The 17,980-nt window shown below is 42.7% G+C and overlaps 1 protein-coding gene across 1 annotated transcript in view; it reads left to right on the forward strand.

Moving 5' to 3' along the window:
• Positions 1-17,980, forward strand: part of CACNB4 (calcium voltage-gated channel auxiliary subunit beta 4) — a 269,698-nt gene that overhangs the window by 203,716 nt on the left and 48,002 nt on the right. The window contains exons 3-5 of the mRNA XM_052656892.1: positions 9,814-9,933; positions 12,091-12,213; positions 16,853-16,983. Of these exons, the coding sequence (XP_052512852.1) occupies positions 9,814-9,933; positions 12,091-12,213; positions 16,853-16,983 (374 nt within the window). The remainder of the gene's footprint in view (positions 1-9,813; positions 9,934-12,090; positions 12,214-16,852; positions 16,984-17,980) is intronic.

Consider the following 17,980-nt stretch of genomic DNA (forward strand, 5'->3'; position numbering starts at 1 on the left):
TTCCCAGGAGACTGAGCTCCATAATCTCATCATCCACACCATTAAAATACCATTCTTATTGGATGCAAAGTGTGATCATGTCTCTTTTTCAATTTCTGTCACCCTTTAGTCTCACAGTTTCGGTTTATTACGTGTTCATTGGTGCAGCACTGTTTCATACTTGTATGATGTTATGCCTGCCTGCATGCATGCATGATCAGTCACTCAGTTGTGTCCGACTCTTTGTGATGCCATGGACTGTAGCCCACCAGGCTCCTCTGTCCATGGGGTTGTCCAGGCAAGAATACTTGAGTGGGTTGCCATTTCCTTCTCCAAGGGATCTTCCCAACCCAGGGATTGAACCCAGGTGTCCTGCGTTGACAGGTGTGTTCTTTGCCAGTGAGCCACCAGGAAAGCCCATGATATTATGCACTGATAGTCAAAGCAGTTTTGCCAAGTAGCATTCATGCAAAGTAATCTCTGTCTCTTGTTCTCCCCCCCCTCCCCAAGTATTAGGCTGAACCATATGAAATCTCAGTCTTCATAATAACCCGAGATAAGAGGAGTCTGTCCCCTGTCACTACCATCACCATTGATTTACCTTTCAAATCTCTTAGCCCACATTTCAGCTTCTCCTTTCCCACAATCTCCTAAATGGCCATGGCTGATACAGATTTCCTTTTTATCTCAATTGGGGCCTTTTTGTCACCTCTCTCTTTATACTTATGAGGCCAAAAGAAATTTTTCTGCTGTTAGAAATGTTTCACCACTGATGGGTTTCCTTGGACTAGCAATCAAAAGAGATACCTATCAATCATGACGTATGTAAGTCAAATCATTATGCTATACATCCTAAATTTATACAGTGCTATGTACCAATTATATCTCAGTAAAAGTCAAAGAATAAATGCAAAAAAGAGAAAAAAATATGTATCTGAAATCAGGCAATTACAGCAGTTGCCAAACTAGTCAACATAACAAGAAGGATACGGTTGGCTAAGTTTTCTAAATGAATATTATTTCCTTTTACTGAAGTTATGTAAAAACAGTTATAGTAGAACCTATTAATTTGGATTCCACTAATCAGATAATTCAGACTAATTATTATATGTAATTAATTACATAATTATAATTCAGTTTTTAACTATATGTCAATATGTAATTGTAACTTAGCTATAAGAAATAATTTAAATATGTAGTATAAACACAGGTGGAGGAGTTATCACTTAAGAAGAAAAGAAAACTCTCAAGGGGGCCTTAATATCCTCTACCAGTCACTAAAATTCTGAGTAAAAGTCCCATCATTAAAGAGAAACTCAAAGAAATCCACACACTAGAACCTTGATAATCTAGAGATACTATGTGAAGTGAGAAATAGCATGCCTTTTGAAAAAGCAGTCTGAAATTCCCTTTCCATGATCTAAGAGTGTCATTTTTTAACCTGCATCCATCAGTCCTAATTAGTGAGATTTTGGTGTACAGTCTACATTAACAAAATATTTTGCATCAGGTTTTTGTGATAGCACAGTTGGTAAAGAATCAACCTGCGATGCAGGAGACCCTTGTTTGATTCCTGGGGCAGGAAGATCCCCTGGAGAAGGGATAGACTACCCACTCCAGTATTCTTGGGCTTCCCTTATAGCTCAGCTAGTAAAGAATCCATCTGCAATGCGAAAGACCTGGGTTCAATCCCTCGATTTGGAAGGTCCCCTGGAGAAGGGAAAGGCTACCCATTCTAGTTCTCTGGCCTGGGGAATCCCATGGACTGTATAGTCCTTGAGGTCACAAAGAGTTGGACATGACTGAGCAATGTTCACTTTTGTAGAGGAAATCTAAAAAGAGATCCTACCCATACTCCTGCACCATGCCCTGTGATAGTGGCATGAAGGGAAGCTCTTATTACCTGTCTGAGCCTCAGATGCTTCATCTATTTAAAGTGAGGATAATCATAAGCTATTTCTTAGGGTTGATGGGCTGATATAAAGTTCATAAGTTAGTGAATCACATAAAGTAAGGGATAAGCATTTGTTCTCTTCCGTTTCCCTTTATGACCTTTTCTGATCATACTCCTTTGCTGCCCTTGACCAACTGCCCTTTGAAGCCTAAAATTGAAGCTTAGTCAGAGTAATTGCTGGGCTGCTGTCCAATAAAAGTGGGCTGCAGAGTTTGCCTTATTCTTTCAACCAACATATTCAAAGACCTCTTGACAAGACATAGTGCAAGATACCTAACAGCAAAATTAAGTGGTCATCTCTAAGGAATTTCAAAAGTTACTTGTTCTGCCAAAGTTCTGGTAATGTACATATTATCCAGTGCTCTGGATTAGGACACTGAAAATCATAATTCTAAAAAAAAGAAAAAAATCTTATGCTGTTGAGGGGTGGGACAGCTAATAATTAACATCATACACAGTTAGCGTAAACCTTGGTCAGTAAACCAACCACCTATCATGGAACAAAGAAATAGATTCTGATGAGAAGCAGAGTGTCTTTCTTTCGATAAATTTGAGGTTCTACTATGTGGCAGACGCTGCCCAGCTGTGTCTACTTGGAGATCCAGACTAGACCCTGCTACGCTGGGTGGGTGCCCTTGCAAAAGGCTCTGCACGTGTTTGATGAAGGGGTGGAGAAGAAGAAAGCAGTTGCAACAAAGTGAGGGGCTATCCTGTAAAGATAAATGTTACCTAAGAGACTTTTTTGCCTAGGGCAGCCTCATGAGGGGATCTTTACCCATCCACCCTGGGAAACCTGGGAAAGTAATCGAGAAAGAGCTCCATTTCTTCTGCAGTGTGGAAAAGTGCATTGTCAAGTCATTGCAAACTCAGTGGGAAGAAACCAGCTCAAATCCATTGGGATATGCGTCTCTGGACATTTACTATCACTTAGTCCACTTAATGCAACTATTAAAATACCGAATCAACATCAAGTTTATAACTGCACAGTCCAGTGTGGTGGCCACTAGTTACATGGGGGTTCAGTTCAGTTGCTTAGTCGTGTCCGATTCTTAGCGACCCCATGAACTGCAGCATGCCAGGCCTTGCTGTCCACCACCAACTCCTGGAGTTCACTCAAACTCACGTCCATTGAGTAGGTGATGCCATCCAACCATCTCATCCTCTGTTGTCCCCTTCTCCTCCCGTCTTCAATCTTTCCCAACATCAGGGTCTTTTAAATGAATATTCAGGACTGATTTCCTTTAGGATTGACTGGTTTGATCTCCTTGCTGTCCAAGGGACTCTCAAGAGTCTTCTCCAGCACCATAGCTCAAAAGCATCAATTCTTCGGTGCTCAGCCTTCTTTATAGTCCAACTCTCACAGCCATACATGACTACTGGAAAAACTATAGCCTTAACTAGATGGATCTTTGTTGGCAAAGTAATGTCTCTGCTTTTCAATATGCTATCTAGGTTAGTCATAACTTTCCTTCCAAGGAGTAAGCGTCTTTTAATTTCATGGCTGCAGTCACCATCTGCAATGATTTTGGAGCCCCCCAAAATAAAGTCTGTCACTGTTTCCACCGTTTTCCCCATCTATTTACCATGAAGTGATGGGACCAGATGCCATGACCTTAGTTTTCTGAATGTTAAGTTTTACAACATGTGGGTATCTACATTTAAATTAACTGAAGTGAAACAAAATTTTTAACCCTTAAAAATTAAATGAACAATGCAATTCTTCAGTCTTGCTAGGCAGATTTCAAATGTTCCGTAACCACATGTAGTTAGTGGTCACCATAGTGGACAGTGCCCACGCAGAGAATAGCCATCATTGCAGAAAGTTCTCTTGGACCACACTGGTCTTTTTTGTGCCATTATTATGCTTGTACTCTATGCTGTACTATGGCATCCTAGTAATTCTCTAAAATAACCCTGAAGGGTTCATTCCTATTTTGCAGATGAAGAAAGAATCTCAGAAAAGATAAGCAGTTCCTTTCACATGGCTCTTACTACAGAACCTGACAGATGGTCAATGTCCAGTGAATGGTAGGAAGCGAGAGGCCCAGGACTGACCACAACGCTCAAAAGTTCTGACAGTAACCAGATTCTGGTCCAGTGTTAATGCATTTTAAAATCAAACATTAATAAACTCTCCCTCTCCTTGCTCTAATTTAATGACATATTTAAATACTAAAACTACTCAGAAGAAGAGGAAGTATATATTTCAGTTTTAAAAGGACAAGACAAGTAAGTGGATCCCTGGGTCTTGTGGTGGGTTTGGAGAGTGACTGCAAATGGGCAGAAGGGTTTTGTTTTGTTTGTTTTTGTGTTTTTTTGAGGTGGTAGAAATATTCAATTGTTAGATTTCTGTGTCTGTAAATACTAAAAATGTATGGAGTTGTATATTTAAACTATGAATTTTATAGTATGTAAAAACTGATGCTTTTGAACTGTGGTGTTGGAGAAGACTCCTGAGAGTCCCTTGGACTGCAAGGAGGTCCAACCAGTCCATTCTAAAGGAGATCAGCCCTGGGTGTTCTTTGGAAGGACTGATGCTAAAGCTGAAACTCCAGTACTTTGGCCACCTCATGCGAAGAGTTGACTCATTGGAAAAGACTCTGATGCTGGGAGGGGTTAGGGGCAGGAGGAGAAGGGGATGACAGAGGATGAGATGGCTGGATGGCATCACCAACTCGATGGACGTGAGTTTGAGTGAACTCTGGGAGTTGGTGATGGACAGGGAAGCCTGGCGTGCTGCAGTCCATGGGGTCGCTAAGAGTCGGACATTACTGAGCGATTGAACTGAACTGAACTGAACTGAAAGCAAAAAAGAACAAGCTATGAATCCTAAAACTCTAGGGCAGCCAAAATTGAATTTGAAAAGCTGCCAGAAAGTTTAATTAGTGAGTCAAAGATTATTTGTTGGCATTTCAGGAATCATCCTCATGATGGTAAAAGAAATGCTGTTCCATCTCAAATCAAACACTGGGAAACTGCGAGATCTGTTATTATTTCCATTTCACAAGGGAGGAAATTGAGACTCAGAAAGTGAAAATAAGTTGCCCAAGACCCAAGGCCAGTAAGAATGGACAGAGTGTCAGACCCTATATGGCCTGGCCCAGAGTCCACGGCCACTCTCCCATCTAGCTCATGGCCTCTCTCTCTGAGCAGGAGGAGCCCTTCCACTGTTTGACCTGACATCACTTTCCTTCTTCCAGGACAATAGTAAACTGATTTTTCAGTGCTTCTATAGGGCCTGTGTTTTGTACTCAAGAAGATTTATGAAAGGTGTGAGTCTGGAATCTGTTTTCAATATTGAATAAAAGGGGAAAAAATCTGGGCCTCGTGTTAATAGGAAGATAAATGTTTCTTTCTTTTGATATTTACTAGGATGCATAATTTTATGGCTTTTACAATGACTTTTATATATACGTGTGTACAGAATATTATATATATATATATTTTTTATTTATTTATACATAGAGAGACATACTTGTTTCTTTTCCTCCCAGGTTAGTTGATTCTTTGACATTAAAGATGTGACTTGCAATGGTGTCTGCATAGGAACTTTTGAGGTGCTAGCCTCTACCATGCCTCTTACACATGGGTTAACACTCCAGGTTAGACTCACTCGATAATTTGCGTAGCTTGCTCTTTGCCCATTTTATAGAGTGGAATTCTGGAAAATAAAAAGCTGATGGGGCTTCAATTTCTAGCTTTGTCCAGAGCTAGTAACTTGTATATCATTAGTTCTGTTCTCTTAGCATCTAGCATTATTTTCTTCTTTCATTTTCCCTGTTCCCAATCATAAAGATTTAAGACCTCTGGGCAGTTCACCCCACCCTCCGAACCCTCATCCTGACCCTCCAGTCCTACCAAGCCCGCTACAGCCCTGTTTTCCTTTCCCACCCTTGATCTAGTCCAGCCAAGGCAGTCTCCTCTTGCCTCTCTGTGGCTCTCTGCTTCTCTCCATGCCATTGTGAACAACCTAGGTTCTTTTTCTTTTTTCTTTTTTTCTCTCGTCTATACTTTGATAGAAAGTTGAGCAGTTGAAACAAAACAAAATAAAAATAAATAGATGCAAGAAACTAGTTCCTTGCCAAATCATTAGAACATGTCCATGGGCCAAATTTGGGCTCTTGATATTGGACCTCTGCTATCTCTAGGACCTTGAGAGTCAGCAGCAATGATTTCCACCTTCAAAGAAATGTGGATATCAATGAAGAAGGAAAAACAAAATCCAGAGTAAATGCTGTGAATTGTTGTTCAGTTGTGTCTGACTCTTTGTGACCCCATGGACTGCAGCATGCCAAGCTCCTCTGTCCTTCACCGTCTCCTGGAGTTTGCTCAGATTCATGTCCATTTAGCTGGTGATGCTATCTAACCATCTCATCCTCTGCCGCCCCCTTCTCCTGCTTTCAATCTTTCCCAGCATCAGGGTCTTTTCCAATGAGTCATCTCTTCACAGCAGGTGGCCAGTGTAATGGAAATTCATCTTTAGCATCAGTCCTTCCATGACACTGTAATTATGAAAGTAAATATCACGGTGCTTTATTTTTCCTTCTACCAATATTCTTAGAATATTATACGCTTTTACATTTTTTGGCCGTAGTAGAATTTATTAAGTAATTTTGAAATTCTTGTTCACATTTCAAAATAAAGTGGACTTGCAGGAGTCTTTGAGTCACTTCTTGTGTGTGCAGATGATTGAATGCCAGGATTTGGAAAGTCATTAACGCACTTTCAGGAAATTAGCCATCTCCTAGTGTCAACAGTGGGTTGTGTATTTTAGCTGTTTGACTCACTGCTCCAGTGGGCAGCCTGCTTTCTTGTGAACTGCAATCATTAGCCTTCTCCACAACGTGTTTTCAGAACAAGTGCCTCCTCCCTGACTTCCCACATCGTAATCACTTTATAGTCCAGGCACCTTTGCAGACATCTAACACCTTAAATTGGTCTACCGCAGATATCACACTTCAGCAAAGCATTGCCTGGAACTAACACAAAACTGGCTTCATATATTCTCTCTTACTCTGGATTTTGTGCTGCTGCTGCTGCTGCTGCTGCTGCTGCTGCTGCTGCTAAGTCGTTTCAGTCGTGTCCGACTCTATGAGACCCCATAGACGGAAGCTCACCAGGCTCGCCCGTCCCTGAGATTCTCCAGGCAAGAACACTGGAGTGGGTTGCCATTTCTTTCTCCAATGCATGAAAGTGAAAAGTGAAAGGAAAGTCGCTCAGTTGTGTCCGACTCTCAGCAACCCCATGGACTGCAGCCTACCCGGCTCCTCCGTCCATGGGGTTTTCTACCTAAATTTGGACAAAAGCTTTGTTCTGAGAAACTCTCATTTTAAAGGATTTCAAGGTAGCTCCTTTTAAAGCAATGAATGCATATATAAAATTGTCATCCTGTATTTATTTATTTTGAAAGCCCAGATTTTTCCCCAGTAGATTTGCACAGAGGAATTTGACTATTGTTTGGTTAGCAAATGCATTTTCTCTGTAAAGGGCGCTTTTAAGTAGCATCAGCGTATATGTACTAGCATGTGTAGGGTGAATGGTTGATGAGAGGCTGTTGAATAGCACAGGGAGTCCACCTTGGCGCTCCTACCCCCGTGGGATGGGGAAGGGGGTGCTCAGGAGGGAGGGGATATATATATAGTTATGGCTGATTCACATTGTTGTATGGCAAAAGTCAACACAGTATTGTAAAAATTAAAAAACAAAAAATAAAGCAGTACATAAAGTGCATGGATTTGGACTCACTGCAGTTATCAAACTTACAGTATAATCATTTTCAGTATATAAATGTATCAAATCAACACATTGTACACCTTAAGCTTCTAAAGTGTTATATGTCAATTATATCTCAATAAAACTGGGGGGGGGGGAAACTATGTCTTCTATGCAGTAAATACAATAAAAATAGATACATTTCAAGATGGGCTATTGTGTATATATAAGTGAGTTGAAAATGATTAGAATCTCTTAACTTTTTTCTTAAGTCCCAGTAGAAATATCAGCACTAGGAAACAGGAATGATAATGTCTATTTATTGTGTGCCTACTATTTTACAGATGAGAAGAATGAGTCTTGAAGTGGTTTAGTAACTTGCATTAAGTTTTCAAAAGTGGGTTGCAGAGTTAGAATTTAGAACTGGGATTCTCCTCAGCATTCTAATAAAATTCTAAGCAGGAGCTATTGTTCTTGGCTGCTGGAAAAATCTGTGCTGGGATTGTTTTTATGGTGGGACAGACTATCCCAGCTGAAATGACCCCCCCTGCCGAGACAAAGCTGCCTTTATGGGCAGCAAATTCACAAATAATGTATAAAAAAAACAAATGCTAACATTTCTAAGTTTAGAAAAAACTTTTAAAGGGCCCATTTCAGCAGTCAACCATCCTTAGCATTCTTTTTTTGCAGTGGATAGCAAATTCTCAGCTCTATGGATAGGTATATGCTTCTGTGCCTGGTTTATGAAACATGCCAAATACACCACTCCTGTCAATAATCCTCTGTGTAAATGTCATCATCTACGCAAATACCAACTTCTCATGCCAGCTTAAGGAGACTGTAAGGATGGTATTCTTTTAGCAAGCAGAAGGCAAACTGCTGGGGTGTTTGTTTTTTGTTTTTAGCTTTATAGCTGCTGTGGTTTTCATTGCCTCTTATGGCATGAGCACCAAGTGATGTTTGCTGCCCCCAATTCCTTGACCAAATGAATCAGGCTGGATTTCATCATTGTTCAAACAGCCCTTCTAGGCATGGGCTTCAGTTGAGGACATCCTTATTCAATAGTGTTGATGTTGGAACTGGAAAGTCTTGTACTAATACAGGTTTCTGCTTTATTGTGTTGAAATCTTAGACAAATCCAGTTCAGTTCAGTTCAGTCACTTAATCGTGTCCGACTCTGTGACCCCATGAATCGCAGCATGCCAGGCCTCCCTGTACATCACCAGCTCCCAGAGTTCGCCCAGACTCACATCCCTCAAGTCAATGATGCCATCCAGCCATCTCATCCTTTGTTGACCCCTTCTCCTCCTGCCCTCAGTCCCTCCCAGCATCAGAGTCTTTTCCAATGAGTCAACTCTTCGCATGAGGTGGCCAAAGTACTGGAGTTTCAGCTTTAGCATCAGTCCTTCCAAAGAACACCCAGGGCTGATCTCCTTCAGAATGGACTGGTTGGATCTCCTTGCAGTCCAAGGGACTCTCAGGAGTCTTCTCCAACACCCCAGTTCAAAAGCATCGATTCTTCGGCGCTCAGCCTTCTTCACAGTCCAACTCTCACATCCATACATGACTACTGGAAAAACCATAGCCTTAACTAGACAGACCTTTGTTGGCAAAGTAATGTCTCTGCTTTTCAATATGCTATCTAGGTTGGTCATAACTTTTCTTCCGAGGAGTAAGCATCTGTTAATTTCATGGCTGTAGTCACCATCCGCAGTGATTTTGGAGCCCCAAAAAAATAAAGTCTGATCATCTGTAATCTAAGATATGGGCAGGATTTAGCTCTTGCAATAGGCTGAGTCTCTTTTTCCTTCAAATCTATATGTAAAAGAGAGAATGGAATGAAACTTCAGTTCCACAAATCATATGGGCTTAATATAAAGATAGTACAGAACTAGAAGAATTGGGGCCAGATATCACACAATTTTCATTGCCGTTTACTTTCTAGCACTTAATCCAGTCAAAATATTTCCCTTTACAACATTGCTACCTTCCGAATTACTCAGATGCTTAACTGTATTCTGCATCTACATTTATGCAAAAAGGCACAGAGCGTATGCATCAGATTCTGTGCAAATGAGAAGAACTCATTCCAGGAGGCCCTTATGGAATTGATGATGTAAGACGCCCCGCATCACCTCATTCAGGCTACTCTCGTTTTTCCTTTCCAGGGTTCAGCGGACTCCTACACGAGCAGGCCGTCTGACTCCGATGTCTCTTTGGAAGAGGATCGGGAAGCGATTCGGCAGGAGAGGGAGCAGCAGGCGGCCATCCAGCTTGAGAGAGCAAAGGTGATGTTCTTGCCCCTCTTGGGTTCCAAAGTGGCATGTTGCTCAGCAGGTATCAGCTGCTCTTCCCCTGCCTCAGGTTTCTCTGGAATAATCATTTTATGATCGTCCTGATAAGGCATCAGATTGCTAGGCCCTCATGTGTTCACCCCTGATAGTAACATTCTCAGGGAGTGGTAGCCGGAGACCTGGACCCTTTCAGTTTCCTTTTGCATTTGGTTGGGTGGTGAAAACTCTTGGTCATCTTCAATTTTAGTGATTGTGGACCATACCCAGCTTGCCCCTCCCGGTGTTGGCAGAGGGCCTCTCAAGGGACCAGCTTGCCCGCCCCGTTCTCCATGACAGTAGCCTTCATTACTGACCACAGGCGCACAGCTGGTCTATGCACTGTTGATGTCTCTGTCCTTCCCTCCTGGTTTCAGTCTCCCACCTCAAGTTCCTTCCCTGTTAGAACTTTGAACAACGATTAGCATTTCAGCAAAATCGAGCAATAAAAAGCTTTGCTGAAAGAGACCTTCAGATATTCCACAGGAAGAAGACCCCATAGGAGGCAACAAAGAACTAACTGAATTTTTGAATGTTAGAACGAGTCACTAGAGATCTCCCGTCCTATGTCTTTCAGTCTTTTTTTTTAAGCACAGACCCTCATTTTGAAATGAAATTTTATTCACAGTAATGGACATAACAGATTCCTGGTCGGCCTCTCCTCTTTGCCCTTCATAATAGACTCCTAAGGCATATTGATCTAGTCTTTCCAAGTTTTAGGAGGAAAAAAAAAAAAAGGAAGCTCAAATAAAGTGAATTCCTTCCCTTTTCTATTTTGACAGTAAAATATTTAAGAGCGTGGGAAGAGGAGTATGAGGCAGGCTCAGGAAGTGTCTTCCTTTGCTTAGACACCTGGGATATCTGTGCCAGGTGGTGGAAGGGGGTTGGAGGCAGTGAGGTGTCAGTGGGACCCAAATCCAGGTCCTGCGTTGACCCTCTTGCTCCCCAGGTGTGTTCCCAGCTTGGAGAAATGAGCCCGTAGCAGAGCAGCCTGCTAGTGGTACAGAATTCTCCTGCTAGTGCAGGAGACCCAAGCTTGATCTTTGGAGCTTGAAACTGCAATCCACTCCGGTATTCTTGCCTGGAGAATTCCATGGACGAGGAGCCTGGTGGGCTGCAGTCCATGGGCTCACGACACGACTGAGAGACTAAGCACCTCTAGAATAGAGCAGCCCAGGACTGCAGGAACCTGGTGTGTTCTCTTGTGGCTGATTTCTATTTTAGTTTTCTCTCAGGGTCTGTTCTGTGGCTGCTGTGGTCACCCAAATGTCAGCAGTAGTACTGTCTGCTGAAGCTGGAGGTTGGCCGAGCCTTTGCCAAGCTGCAGCCGTCCAGGAGCACTTTGCTGCAGGGGAATTTGTCTAAAAAGAGTTTCAGAAGCAGTTTTGTTAGCTAGGGAGAAGATGATGTGATGTGTAAATGGCTCCGCCCTCCCTGTCTGCCCCGACCTGGCTGGCCTTTTTTTCCCTGCCAGGACAAGATATTCTATTGAGTGGGATCCTGCAGGTTTTCAGATCTGAGGCTATTTCAACAATATTTATTTTACCCCTCCACCTCTTTTTCCTTTAAGACCCAGCATACATTTCCTGTACCCCAAGATGTGGGTATCTGTTATCATTTAAAATAATAAACATGAGAATTTCTTGGTGGTTCAGGAATTAGGACTCCATCCTCTCACTGCTGAGGGCCCAGGTTCAATCCCTGGTTGGGGAGCTGGAATCCCTCAGGCCTCATGGTGCAGCCAAAAAGAGGTAAAAAGAGTAAAAGGACACTCATACCTCAGAAAATAAAATAACAAACTTCAGTTTTATGACTAAAGGACAAAGCAGGCTGCCCCTTCTGCCTTCCCTCCCCAAGACTCTAGGGCACAATTCTTTGGAATGTTGGAAAGTGTGACGGGAGGGGGAAAAGGGTTGGGTGAGTAGAACGGAATCCTTTTCAGAGTCCCTTCTGCAGATTTCTTAGTGCTGCCTAGAAATGCGAAACCCAACTGAGATCCCTCTTTGGAAAGTGATTTCTCTTACTGCCTGGTACTCTCCGTGATTCTACATTTCAGTGAGAAAAGCCCTCCTCGTCTTCCTCCCTTCATCCTTCATTCTATGATTCTGTTCCCAGTCTAAACCCGTAGCATTTGCTGTGAAGACGAATGTGAGCTACTGTGGTGCCTTGGACGAGGATGTGCCTGTTCCAAGCACAGCCATCTCCTTTGATGCGAAGGACTTTCTACACATAAAAGAGGTAAGTGTAGGATGCATTCCTTAACCTGCCACACAATCAAGGCCAGGAATCAGCTCTGAGCCAAACTAAATGGAGAGGAGCCTCATTTAATTGGAAAGGCTTTCAAATCCATCCCTTCTCACCGAGATTTAGAAGACTGAGCTTGCTGCTTGCATTATCACACATCTGAAATACAACTAGCTGTTGGAGAGACAGTGGATTGGAGTGGGAGAAGTCTGGAATCAGGGAGACCGTTAGAGCTGTTCTAGATGAGGGATAATGGGATTGAGCGATCCTGGCGCTACTGAGATGGAGAAAACGATTTCTCTCCACATTTGAAGTATATTGTGGGAATTCAATGAAGAGTGCTGGTGATGAACCTTGTGTAGGAGCTAAAATTGAGGGAGACATCAGAGATGATCAAGGAAAGCAAGGTTTATGAGTTGAGCAGCTAGGCTGGCTATGACTAGGGTGGGGTGAGGACAGATGGGAAGGGAATGTGGGGAGCGGGCGTCTCAAAGGAGATACGAAGTAGGAAGTTAGATGTGAGAATCTGGAGCTCAAAGGAAGGGGTTGGGCCAAAGATACACATTTGGATCGTTAGTTTATCCAGGTGGCATGTAAAGCTATGGTAATGAATGAAGTCATCTAAAGACAGAGGAGAAGGAGGAGAGAAGGCAGCCCTGGATCAAATCCAAAGGAATGCCATCCTGCGAAGGTGGGGTGCATGAAAAGACTCAGCAAATAAGGAAACTGAAAAGGAGAAGCCTGAGATATGGGAGGACAACTAGGACAGAGCAATTCATGGACATCAACAGAGAAGAGTGTGTTCAAAAGGAGGAAATAACCAGCTGCAGCCAATGTTGTGACATGTCACCTAAGGTGAGGAGAAAGGAATGGACGTTGGGTTGGCAACACGGTGGTCAGCTGCGTGGAGGTCACTGGGACCATTGTCTGGAGTTTGGGAGATGAAAGCTGGATGCACTGTGATGAGGAGAGAAGGGGAGTTAGGAAGTCTATTTAGCAAGCACAGACCATGCTTCCAAGGGGATTGACACTGACCAGGCAGCAGACTGAAGAGGGTATGAAGTCAAAAGAGGTTTTCTTTCAGGATGGGAGCTACCAGAATATGTGTCCATGCCTGGTGACAGAGAGACAAGGAGAGAGATTGATGGGAAAGGGGGGAAGGTTTTGGTAGTCAGGAAGCCTGGGATCCAGACCCCAAGTGATGGGGCAGACCTTTGATAGAAAGGGGAACACTTACTCATTATAACAGATTAGGGTAAAAGATGAGTTTAGGTACTCACAGCTTTGGTTATGAGAAACTGAGGAAGCATAGAGTTGACCTCTTCTGCTTTCTCAATCATGTTTGACATGGGGATATTCATATGTGCCCGAAAGACAAGGACTTTTAACCCAAAACATGTGCCCTAGCACCTGAATGGTTAGGTTGACTTTGTGTCATCATTCTCATCAAAAACGACCAAACCATTTTCATTAGTTGCTCATTCCCATTGTTTCCAAGGAGAAGCAGCACTTGAACCCATAAAAAAAGTCCTCAGATATTTACTCACACCTGCATCCCCACCTTGACGCATCTTATTGTTTTCCTCCATTCCATCAGTCGTCTCCATTTGTCCTGTCGGTTGCTTTTTTTATCTATATGCTCCTCGAGCAGTGACCTTCCCTTGCCTGGCAGTTTGATGTATGATGTTGAACTGGTAATCCTATATGGATTAGAGCTACTTGTTTGCAGATTTTGAGATCTCAGATAAGGAAACAGGAAGAGAACGTGCTCATCATTTTCAGGAAAGGAAAATGAGAAGAATTGGAATAGCACTAACGTGACCTTGCCAGGAAGCTGGCATGTACTCCCAGAACGTCAACACAAGTGAACATATTTCTATAATCGAGGTGTAGCCTTTCCTCTCATCCGTAAACTCGAAGGCCATTTGGTATGCTCTATTTTCAGTACTTTCTCAGTAATGAAAAGCTTAAAAGTAGAGAAAAGCTACAGCTGTCCTTATCACATACACCAAATGACAGTGATTTAAGCCCTTGAACGTACAATGTAACTTTCCCCTAAGTGCCTCAAAGAACTTTCATTAACATTGAGTCAGATTTTCACTGTGCTTTAGCTGTTTCCTAGAAGAAAGTAAAACATCTTGGGAAGTTACATCAACTCTTTAAGGAACCCCTTTAAGGTCATTTGGGTAGCAGTAAGTTAGTGTTCCAGTGGGCTAATTTGATTTCAGGAAGTAACTTAAGCCGTGGGAAACTATGACTCACTGTCTGTTTTGTCCCCACCACAGTAAAATTTAAACTCCAAATCCATGCACCAAACATTCTAAAGTGGTCCCATTGCCTTTTGTTAATTCCAAAATAAATAAACCTGTTATTTCAGGAGTGTTATCCTGAAATGAAAGATGGAAAGATGGGAGAAATTGAGACCTAGACTGTTCAAGATTTTATATTAGGTTGACTCACATTTCTTCAGTACAGGCTCAGACTGCTTGCCATGTGTGCTTTGTGTAGGAGCTGTATGCAAAACAAAGGCCAAATCTCTAACTCATATCTATTTGCTTTTGAGTATAAAACTGTTACTCAGAATTACTCAGCGTCACCCGGAATTTGTGCTTTGATGATTCAGTGGAAATATCCACTTCTCCTTCCCAGCGTGTCAATGTCATATACATATAAATTCTACTGTCCTGTGAGCTAAGCAAAATATACCATATAGAGTTATGCTTTGAAAAAAATGAGATGTTTCCTGGATCAAAGAGAGAGAGTTACCTTGTCCGACACTAATAAAGACAATAAAGGAAGTTTTTGGAGTTATCTCTGGAGGATGTAAACAGTAGGAGTAATGTTTGTTTTCTGGAAATCACCTAGCTGAAACCTTCCCTTGAGGCAGGTAGCTTGGATTAAACATGCCTTCTGCCCTAAGATTTGTCAGCTACAGACTAGTGCTTGCCATGGGTACTTTACTGACTGAGCCACCAGGGGGGCCCCAAAGAGTCGGACACGACTTAGCAACTAAACAGCAACAGCAACCCGGGCACTTGCCGTCTGCCTCTGTAAGGATTAAATCGGTGCTGCTGCAGCTGCTGAGTTTCAACACCCTCTGAAAGTGGAGAGCAGAAATGAGGCACTCTGTGCTCTGGGAAAAACTGGCATAACTGGTCTTCAGAGAGTTAAGTATTTTTCAGGAGCCAATTTTATGAACCCAATTCTTATGTCTCCTCATATTTAGAAATGCACTAAATTCCTTCTGAATGATGACTGCTCCTTATGACTAGCAGAAAGCTTCTGTTTGTGCTTGATTGAATGTACGCTTTCTGACCTTCCTCCACTGCCTCTTGGAGCAGTTTCTCAGAACAATCTGAAATGCTGTCTCTTGGGCTATAGTCCTCATTTTGCCCCAAATAAAAGTTAACTTGCAGCTGTCATATTGTGCATTTTTTTAAAGTCAGCAAATTCAGCAAATTTATCATTACAAATGCAGTTTTGCTGGCCCATCAAATAGGACCATGTTACCCTATATTGACTGAAGCCTTTGTGTGGGGTTTGTTTCCCAACGTTACATGTCTTGGAACTTTATTTAAATTGAAATTCCTTCATTCCTATTGGATTTCAGGTCACTTGGAGATTACTTCAAAAATTCCACTTATGTAAAATATGCTTAGTCTTTGTGAGAGTAGGCTTATTTTTCTTCAGGTAATAAGATGGACCTTGATTTGCAAATCTGTATTTGGAAGATTATAGGCAATGGCACCCCACTCCAGTACTCTTGCCTGGAAAATCCCATGGACAGAGGAGCCTGGTAGGCTGCAATCCATGGGGTCACTAGGAGTCGGACATGACTGAGCGACTTCACTTTCACCTTTCACTTTCATGCACTGGAGAAGGAAATGGCAACCCACTCCAGTGTTCTTGCCTGGAGAATCCCAGGGACGGGGGAGCCTGGTGGGCTACCATCTCTGGGGTTGCACAGAGTCGGACACGACTGAAGCGACTTAGCAGCAGCATTGTTTTTCCCCAGAGGGAGTAAAATACAGATACTACAGTGGAATTTTTACCTCAAAGCTTTTGATAAATAACAGACTGTTCAGTGTATTTCATCTTAGACTTGTCTCTCTTGTCTTCCAGAGTTCTAATCACAGTGGTGCATATTTATCCTTACAAAATCTATTCCCGAAGGTGTGGCAAGGGTTTCTTGACAAGGACCAAAGGAATCCAAATGTTAAGACCTGCCTTTAGCCCAGGGATTAGCAAATGGTGTCCCATGGGCTGAAACCAGCCTGCTGTCTTTCAGAAGGAAAAGGTTTACTGAAGCACAGCCATGCTTACGTGTTTACATATTGTCTGTGGCTACTTCCACACCACAACAGAAGATTACAGTGGTTGCATCAGAGACCATATGGCCTGCAGACCCTCAAGTATTAATTATCTTGGCTTTTGGACTAGAAAGTTTGCTTTATTCTTTGGACACCCCCCCCCCGATATATATAATATGGTATAATATACTATAAATAGTGTTTGTGTATATAATATGGTACAGTATAATATTATATAACATAGTGCTTCAATCTTTTGGCCCCCTGAAATGAATAAATGGGAAGATAAGTGAATTGATAGCATCTTTGTTTCTGTGTTCCAGAAATACAACAATGATTGGTGGATAGGAAGGCTGGTGAAAGAAGGCTGTGAGATTGGCTTCATCCCAAGTCCGCTGAGACTGGAGAACATACGGATTCAGCAGGAACAGAAAAGAGGCCGTTTTCACGGAGGGTGAGGCTCCTTCTTTTCTCCACATTTTGTTTGCAGGAAGCAGGGAAATTAGGTGATGTTTTCAAGTTTCCTTATTAAGTTAAACACGTATGCTTTTGAAGTAAAAGCTATTTTTCTATGTGCAAGGCACTTCTGAAATTGACACGAGGGGGTTTCAGGTAGTTCATCCCCCACATTATGTACTGAATGAAGCCGCCGCTCCTGAAATCAACATGAATTCCACAGTGGAGACTATTTTCTGTGACTCCAACAAACCCTGTTGGGAACCTGAGCTTCCCTCTGTGAGAGTCGTGTAGAGCATCCTTTTACAGTACCGTAAGTGGGGGCCTGGCCTGACCTAGCATCATAGCTCTTCTTGGTTATCTTTCAGAGAAGCTCTTTCAAGTGAGCACAGAATGCCGTGGTACATGCAATACCATCCCAGGACTAGTAGCAGCTTCTCCAGGGTTTTCTGTGACCACTGGTTGGTAATAAAGGGAAGACTCTGTCCAGCTTCAGATGAATTAGCCTCTAGTGAACAATGAAGTATCCACAAAGACCAGAGTGCAGGTGCTTAAAGGTCCCAGGGATACAAGCAAAGCCTGAGAGGACAAATCAGCATCATATTCAGTTCAGTTTAGTCGCTCAGTCGTATCCGACTCTTTGTGACCGCATGAATCGCAGCACGCCAGGCCTCCCTGTCCATCACCATCTCCCGGAGTTCCCTCAGACTCATGTCCATCGAGTCCGTGATGCCATCCAGCCATCTCATCCTCTGTCGTCCCCTTCTCCTCCTGCCCCCAATCCCTCCCAGCATCAGTCTTTTCCAATGAATCAACTCTTCGCATGAGGTGGCCAAAGTACTGGAGTTTCAGCTTTAGCATCATTCCTTCCAAAGAAATCCCAGGGCTTTTCTCCTTCTGAATGGACTGGTTGGATCTCCTTGCAGTCCAAGGGACTCTCAAGAGTCTTCTCCAACACCACAGTTCAAAAGCATCAATTCTTCGGCGCTCAGCCT

The sequence above is a fragment of the Budorcas taxicolor genome, chromosome 2 (genome assembly GCF_023091745.1).
Source record: "Budorcas taxicolor isolate Tak-1 chromosome 2, Takin1.1, whole genome shotgun sequence".
Taxonomy (NCBI): domain Eukaryota; kingdom Metazoa; phylum Chordata; class Mammalia; order Artiodactyla; family Bovidae; genus Budorcas; species Budorcas taxicolor.